The sequence below is a fragment of the Cucurbita moschata genome, unplaced genomic scaffold (assembly GCF_002738365.1).
Source record: "Cucurbita moschata cultivar Rifu unplaced genomic scaffold, Cmos_1.0 Cmo_Scf00009, whole genome shotgun sequence".
NCBI classification, from domain to species: Eukaryota; Viridiplantae; Streptophyta; class Magnoliopsida; order Cucurbitales; family Cucurbitaceae; genus Cucurbita; species Cucurbita moschata.
The window spans coordinates 5,277,391-5,285,630 of NW_019268525.1; the positions used below are offsets into that span (position 1 = coordinate 5,277,391).

At 36.7% G+C, this 8,240-nt stretch overlaps 4 protein-coding genes across 4 annotated transcripts in view; 1 reads left to right on the top strand and 3 right to left on the bottom strand.

Moving 5' to 3' along the window:
- The window catches only part of LOC111447415 (protein TOM THREE HOMOLOG 1), a 10,386-nt gene extending 9,262 nt beyond the window's left edge, over positions 1-1,124 (bottom strand). The window contains exons 1-2 of the mRNA XM_023086576.1: positions 629-1,124; positions 51-141 (exon numbers count right to left, since the gene is read on the bottom strand). Coding sequence (XP_022942344.1) covers positions 51-141; positions 629-790 — 253 coding nt within the window. The 5' untranslated portion in view covers positions 791-1,124. The remainder of the gene's footprint in view (positions 1-50; positions 142-628) is intronic.
- A 636-nt stretch (positions 1,125-1,760) lies between these two features.
- Positions 1,761-5,323, top strand: LOC111447414 (phytosulfokine receptor 1). Its single transcript, XM_023086575.1, has one exon. It carries the CDS (start codon positions 2,006-2,008, stop codon positions 5,021-5,023), a length of 3,018 nt encoding a protein of 1,005 aa, XP_022942343.1. The 5' UTR covers positions 1,761-2,005; the 3' UTR covers positions 5,024-5,323.
- On the bottom strand, positions 5,284-6,080 carry LOC111447416 (MLP-like protein 328). The gene is made up of 2 exons (XM_023086577.1): positions 5,835-6,080; positions 5,284-5,749 (listed from the first exon to the last, which is right to left on the bottom strand). Exons 1-2 carry the CDS (start codon positions 6,025-6,027, stop codon positions 5,484-5,486), a joined length of 459 nt encoding a protein of 152 aa, XP_022942345.1. The 5' UTR covers positions 6,028-6,080; the 3' UTR covers positions 5,284-5,483.
- Positions 6,081-7,210: 1,130 nt separating this feature from the next.
- LOC111447417 (MLP-like protein 328) lies at positions 7,211-7,998 on the bottom strand. The gene is made up of 2 exons (XM_023086579.1): positions 7,758-7,998; positions 7,211-7,657 (listed from the first exon to the last, which is right to left on the bottom strand). Exons 1-2 carry the CDS (start codon positions 7,948-7,950, stop codon positions 7,395-7,397), a joined length of 456 nt encoding a protein of 151 aa, XP_022942347.1. The 5' UTR covers positions 7,951-7,998; the 3' UTR covers positions 7,211-7,394.
- Positions 7,999-8,240: the final 242 nt, after the last annotated feature.

Sequence of the window (8,240 nt, forward strand, 5' to 3'; positions counted from 1 at the left end):
GAAAAAAAAAAAAAAAAAAAAAAAAAAAGAAGAATACGGATGAAATAAACCTCCGTTCACCAAGAAATTGAGAAAATGGAAGACCTTCTGCGTGGTCCAACCATACTCCGGCACCCTCAACTGTATACGGACTAGTTGAATCTAAAACCAGGCATAAACACACTACCATCAAACTTTTGAGAAACCCAGAAACGATTAGTATAATCGAATTTCATCCCATCCATTGGTTTTCAATTGCCTAAAACCGGTTAGCCCCCACGCTTCAGTTTTTCATTCTCAAGAACCAAGAAGGAACAAGAGGAAGATAACAAAAGCCCCGTGTTTAACAGCTCTTCGTTCTTTTCCCAGCTCGGAAACGGGATTATCAGAAACATTAAATTCCTTAAATAAAACCCCATAATAAACCATAAGGATATTTAAAATCAGGTGAATTAGATATGGAATGAACAAATAAGACAATATAACAACAAAATTAATGAAACCATCAGCAAGAGACGCCGTGATAATCCAAAATTCCATCGAGTAAAAACAAACCCAATTCCCCTAAATTCAATTCGAAAGTGAGATTGACAACACAAGACAAAGATACAGAAAGGGAAAGGTATTAGAAAGGAGAGAAAGAGCGTACAAGAGCGACGATGGCGACGACGCCATAGAGAGCAGCAAGGATTAAGAAGATACGATCCTGCCAAAGGGGAGAATCGTTTATTTCTTGCCACCAAGTGGTTGCGTCGGTCAACAAAAACGCCGTCACCGCCGAATTATCCATGCCGACGCTGCTAATCTCCATGAATCCTCCTCCCCTTTCTTCTGGAATCGAATTCTATAGAATCCTCCTTCCTCCACCAAATTCAACGATGAAAAAACAAAACAATTTAGCGATCAACCAACCTTTTCGGTAGAGACAAATGGCTTTGCTTATCCTTTTTGTAAGTGATTATCTTCGTTCTTCGTTTTGGGGCAAATATTCTTGCTGTCTTGCGGTATGTTCACGAAAACGGGGAAAAAACAGGATGTCTTGCGATAAATTTAGAGATCCCCGAAGCCAAATGGGAAAGTATGCGCTAATCGACAGACATTTCTCTCTTTCCCGCTATGGATGAGCTTGGCCCAAATGCGTTCCATAAAATGTTTTCTCCCCCTCCAATATCATTAATAAAGGTGATTTTAATATATATATATATATATATGAAATTAGCTAAGTATTATTTTAAGAATAAATAAAATATTTCTAATACATTTATAGTAACGACCCGTTCCCTCAAGAATTCGAATCACGAACCATTATGTACAAGTTGAAGGATAAAACGCCGATAAAATTTTTATTTTTTGAAAAAAGATAAAAAAATTTTAAAAAAAAAATCATTAACTTGAAATTTAAATCACTTCACAAGAGATTTGATTAACCCGCTTAAGTGAGAGTAACATGTAAATTCTAAATTACAAAAAATAAAATAATTTAACTCTCAACAAAATTAATATAATATTTACTTTGAAATAAATGAATACTATATGGTGTATTTAACGACTTTAATCTATGTGAGCTAAATAAAATTATAATATCAAGAGTTACGTACCACTTTAATTTTTCTAATTAAACCGTAAATAAAAACTATAATAAAAATAATGTAGAAATGTGTTATCCAGTAATTAAATGTAATTTTAGTTAAATTACATTTAATGATGAATGATATGGCATGTTGCTAACAATATATATATATATGGTCATTTATTTTATTTATGGCAAAAGAAATCTACGGCACGTGATGATGACCGCCACCATCCACTCCCATTCAACTATCAACATCGTTAACAACGGGTCTACGCTCTACGTTTGACAACGATGAGCACAGCCATCAACCATTTGACTGTTGCCACCATCGTCTACCTTTGACAATGGCGCTTCAACGTTACGCCATTTCTTCCTCACTTCCTACGCCCATTTCCCATTCCCATCTCTATCTCCTTCCCCCAAACTCCCAAACCCTTCATCCAATTCACCCAAATGGCTCCTCAAAGCTTCTACTCCGTCCTTCTTCCCATCTCCTTCTTCCTCCATCTCCATTTCTCCTCCCCAAACCCCACAATTTGTCATTCCAATGACTCCGAGGCCTTGCATGACTTCCATAGCACTTTTAGTTCTCAAATCGATGGATTGCTCACCAACTGTTCGACGAAATGCTGCACTTGCATTGGCATCACTTGTGACTCCTCTGGAAGAGTTGTGAAGATGGAGCTTGATGGGAGGAAGCTCATTGGTCCATTACCAAACTCAATAGCAAGATTGGAGCACCTCAGAGTTCTTAATCTGTCCTCTAATTCCCTCACTGGGTTTATTCCCGTTGCTCTGTTTCAGCTCCCTTACTTGGAAGTTCTTGATCTCAGTTTCAATCAGTTCTTGGGGAGCATCTCTACAGGTACCATAAACCTTCCTTCCCTTCGGGTTCTTAATGTTTCTCATAATTCATTCAATGGTGTTCTTCCTCTTGGGGTTTGTGTCAACTCCTCTAGAATTGAGGTTCTGAATCTTGGTTTCAATAAGTTCATTGGTACGATTCCTTTTCAACTTGCTGAATGTGTTTCCTTGAAGAGACTGCATGTGGAATCAAATTTTATCAGGGGTGGGATACCTGATGAGGTTTCTGGATTGAGAAAATTGACCCATCTTTTTGTTCAGAATAACAAGCTTTCTGGTTTTTTGAATAGTGTTGTTGGGAATCTAACAAGCCTTGTTCAGTTGGATTTGTCATCTAATGAGTTTTTTGGAGAAATTCCTGATGTTTTTTACGACTCTGTGAATTTGAGTTCCCTTGTTGCTGTGTCAAATAGGTTTAGTGGGAAGATACCCAATTCATTGTCAAACTCTCCTTCACTCACTGTCCTAAATTTGAGGAACAATTCAATAGGGGGAACTCTTGATCTTAATTGTTCAGCAATGACAAGCCTGGTTACACTTGACTTAGGGACTAACAGGTTTCATGGATCTATACCTAGCAATCTTCCCTTTTGTACTCAACTGAGTAGCATAAACCTTGCTAGGAACAAGCTCGGCGGTCAGATCCCCGAAAGCTTTAGGAATTTTCAGAGCCTATCATATTTATCACTTACGAACACGAGCATTGTTAATGTTTCGTCTGCGCTTAATGTCTTGCAACATTGTCAGAATTTGAGTACTGTGGTTCTTACCTTTAACTTCCATGGTGAAGTGTTGGGAGATGATCCTATCATGCATTTCAAGAGCCTCCAAGTTTTTATAATTGCTAATTGCGGATTGAAGGGAATGATACCCCAGTGGTTGAGAGGTTCTAACAAGTTGCAGCTGTTAGATTTGTCATGGAACCATCTTGGAGGAAATATTCCATCCTGGTTCGGCCAGTTTCCGTTCTTGTTTTACTTGGATTTATCTAATAATTCATTCACTGGATATATCCCGAAAGAGATGACTGAAATAAAGAGTTTCGTCCACAGATACTTCTCACTTGATGACCCTTCCTCACCGGATTTTACTCTGTTTGTGAAAAAAAATGGAAGTGGATTGCAGTACAATCAATTATCAAGATTTCCTCCCACTTTGAATCTCAGCCTCAACAATCTCAGTGGGCCAATCTGGCCAGAGTTTGGGAATCTTAAGGAGCTTCTAGTTCTTGATCTGAAAAACAACAACTTGTCGGGGTCAATTCCGAGCAGCCTCTCTGGGATGGTTAGCTTAGAGACTCTGGATCTTTCTCACAATAATCTTTCAGGAATAATTCCACCATCACTGCAAAAGCTCAATTTCTTGTCTAAGTTCAGTGTTGCATACAATCATTTACATGGGGTGATTCTTAAAGGAGGCCAGTTTCACACCTTTGGGAAGTCTAGCTTTGAAGGAAACAATTTTTGCGTTCAAGACGTATTATGTGCATCAATTGACCGAGATCCTCTAGTACCATCCCACAAATCAAGAATGGTTATATGGACTATTATATGTATGGTTATCGGTATTGTGTTCGGAATCGTGTTTCTTGTAACTCTTGTGGTTGTGTTTATACTTCGGGCACCTCGAGGAAGAGTTGGAGATCCTGAACACGAAGTGTCTAACATTGACGATAATGACTTGGAGGAGGAAGTCAAGGAAGGATTGGTAGTTTTGTTCCAAAACAATGACAATGGAAGTCTCTCGCTCGAGGACATTTTGAAATCGACGAATGACTTCGATCAAGAAAATATCATCGGATGTGGGGGTTTTGGTTTAGTTTACAAAGCCAACCTTCCTGACGGTAGAAAGGTCGCTATAAAGCGGTTGTCTGGTGACTGTGGTCAAATGGACAGAGAATTTCGAGCAGAAATCGAAACTCTTTCACGTGCACAGCATCCAAATCTTGTTCTTCTTCAGGGGTATTGTATGTATAAAGCTGAAAGGCTTTTGATTTTTTCTTTTATGGAGAATGGTAGCTTAGATTACTGGTTACATGAAAGACCTGATGGCCCATCTTGCCTTGACTGGGATACTAGACTGCAGATTGCTCGGGGGGGCACCGAGGGGCTGGCCTATTTGCATCAATCCTGCGAACCCCGTATCCTCCATCGAGATATAAAGTCGAGTAACATTCTTTTAGACGAAAATTTTAAAGCTCATTTAGCTGATTTTGGTCTTGCTAGACTCATTCTTCCCAATGCTACCCACATAACAACCGATCTAGTTGGTACCTTGGGCTACATTCCACCCGAGTATGGACAATCCTCAGTTGCGACCTACCAAGGCGATGTGTACAGTTTTGGAGTTGTTCTGTTAGAGCTTTTAACTGGTCAAAGGCCAATCGATATGTGCAGGTCAAAAGGACTTCAAGATTTGGTCTCTTGGGTGTTCGAGATGAGGAATGACAGAAAAATAAGCGAGGTGTTCGATCCATTAATATACGACAAGAAGAACGAGAGGGCAATGGCTGAAGTTCTTGATATAGCATGCCTTTGCTTGTGTAAGGTACCTAAAGAGAGGCCTTCAACACAACAGCTAGTTTCTAGGCTTAATACAGTAAGTTAAATCTCCCAAGCTTTTCTAGGCACATTTTAGTTTACTACATACACTCCACACACACTAATTCAATGGAAGATGCGAAGCTTCATTTTTTAGATTAATAAAAACGAATTTTTAACACAAGTCCTTATATTCTTAACATTTTAAAAGATAGTCCTTCACCAACTGTTATGCTCATATTGACAAATATAAGATAGTCTATGATGGATCATATTCATGCAAAACGTATTATAATTTATGCAAACATAATCATCTAGCTTCTCTAATTACGCACGAGGATAACCCTTATTTATTTTTACACGCCTTCAACAACATAAAGAAGTACAAGTACCAGAGTAAGTATATTGAAATATGTTACAAGTACCAGAGTAAGTATATTGAAATATGTAACAAAACCACAGAAGCTACGAAATATGTAACAAAACCACAAGAAGCGACGAAGCTCGTAACGAGATATAAAAGGTTGTCATTTTTTAAGGTAAGATTCAATATCTTTTGTGACAGAGGCCATGGCGTTGAGGTACTTGTAGGGATAAGGAATCTCATCATCAAGCTTCTCATATTCCACGCTTAGAACTGCTAAACTATGCTCGAGACCTTTAGGTACGGCCTGATATATTATTTTGAAAGTTTTGTAATGCTCAAACACATCTCCTTGAAGTCCATTCATAATGATTGTAAATTTTTCATCGTCAAATTCCGCTTGCTCTTTGAAAACTTCAGGTTTTCCATCTTAACAAATCAAATACATAAAGAAATATAATGATTGCTTAGAATAAGAAAGTGATTCACGTAAACAAACAAGTAGAGCACTTACCTACGGTGTACTTCCACGTCTTAACGGAGCCATGGCCACGGTTGTCCCAATCACCTTCATCAAGTTCAACTTGTTGAACAAGTTTTGGGGAAATATTTGGGACATTAAAAGGTTGATCTTTGAAGACTTTGTAGTATTTCTCTGCAGCTACGTTTATTTCTATTTCACTCATAAGCTTCCCTGCAAGAGACATGGTTTGCTAACCCTCTTGAATTGCTTCACACAATATACTCAATCACACTTGAATACCCAATTCCTTGCCCTTTTTATACACACAAATACTCATACTATTACCATTACGATTACAATTAATACTCATACTATTACGAGTATGATTACGTTTGATTCAACCTTTAGTTATTATTTTGATGACATTGAAATTTAGAGTCAGTGTCCGTGTCTATTTAGTTTATAAAGGTGCTCTTATTCTCCAATCTCTTCTACTTGACCATATAAGGATGATCTTTTGTCATTTTACGACAAAATAAGAAGTAAAAAAAAGAAAACTAAACTTGTTTGTTTCTAGAGCAGTAATCTGTATTGGATTGTTGTTAAATTTTGGGCTTTTTCATTTCCACAGGCCATTAATGTGCTTCCTCCTTTAGATATATATGTCTTCTTCGACGTTCAACTCATTTTCACTACCATTCTTATGGAACAATATTTTCCAGATGGAGACCGAATTTTTGTTGGCGGACAAATATGTGATACCATTAGCATTTAGAAATGATAGAACTAGAAGATGAAATGATAAGATGGGCGATCCCGAAAACAACAAAAGGTGGATCGAATAAGAAATATCGACCAATTGCAAATTGTCATGTTGTTACTTTGCATTAAATGAGATAATTGTATGTTATATTAATTTGAAACAAATTATGATCCACGATCGAAATATGTCGAAACAAAAACAAATATTCGAAGTAGAAAGAACGATTTGAGAGAAGAGTTTCTTATAACAGAAGAACCTTAAACATGATGTTTTATCGTTCTTTTCGTTGTTGTTGTTGTGAATAGAGCATATATTTGAAAAATTAACTTCATCATGAAATAAATATGGTCAAAGTTAGCTAAAAACTCATAAATTTACCGTTCTCGAATATCACTAGAACTCTGTCTTTTGATTCGTTTTATCCCCGTATTCCTTCATGAAAGTTGAACCAAGTTACTTCTTAAATCATTTTAGACTAATTTTAGAACCTAAGTCTCCAAGAAACTCACAAATCTAAAGGAAAACTGACCCAAAAAAAATTCAAAATTCTTACTTCTCCTCGACCGATTTGGACGATTCAAATACCTAAATTAAATATTCACAAGTTTTTAAAAAAGTTTTACGAAAGAAAATAGTCAAATTTAATATATTTAAAGATAACCTATTATATTTAAGCAAACATTATATTTGAGTTTCATCCGTTTATTGTACATGAGGATACCCATTATTTACTTTTTTTATGAAACCCTCACCATCTCAACGAACTAACTCTGACATAACGTACTCGTTCATATCAGAATACAGGTCGAAAAGACAAAACTCAAATTTAGACATATCGAAGGTTGTTATTATTTAAGGTGAGATTCAATATCCTTAGCCAGCTTATGCATCGCATCATGGTACTTGTGAGGGTACGGAGGACCATCGTGAAGTTTCTCATATTCCAAGATAAGAATTACGGCGCTGCGATTGGGTCCCTTTGGCACAAACTTGAATATTGCTTTGAAGACTTTGTAATGCTCGAACACATCTCCTTCTAATCCAATCATACACACCACAAGATTCTTGTCGTCGAATTCAACTCGTTCTTTCAACTCTTCAGCCTTATCATCTTACAAAATCATATAACAACAACAAGAACAAGAACAAGAACGAGATCCGTCATTGAAAGAAATAAACGAGTGAATGTAGTCGGTGCGGATTATACATACCAACAACGTAATTCCAGACTTTGATCGAGCCATGACAATGATCCTTCCAGTCGCCTTTATGAACTTTAATCTTTTTGATTAAGTTTGGACAAACATTTACGACATGGGAAATTTCATGTTTGAAGAATTGGTAAAACCTGTGTGCAGGAGCATTGACTTCTATTTCACTCTCAAGCTTCCCTGCAAGAGACATGGTTTGTAGCTGGATTGGTTTAAGGAACACACCCACAGACAACAATGTTCAATGTTCTTACCCTTTTTATACACACTACTCATCATCATAAATTCTTTTACTATAATGTTTTTTTTGTTGTTGTTTTTGTTCTTGTGCTGGCCAGCAGGCAATCTACTGGAATGGTTTGATCTCATGCAAATAATAATAATAAATAAATAAAAAAGTGTAGTAGCTTCCACGAATAACTTTTTTTTTTTTTTTTTTTTTTTTTTTTTTTTTTTTTTTTTTTTTTTTTTTTTTTTTTTTTT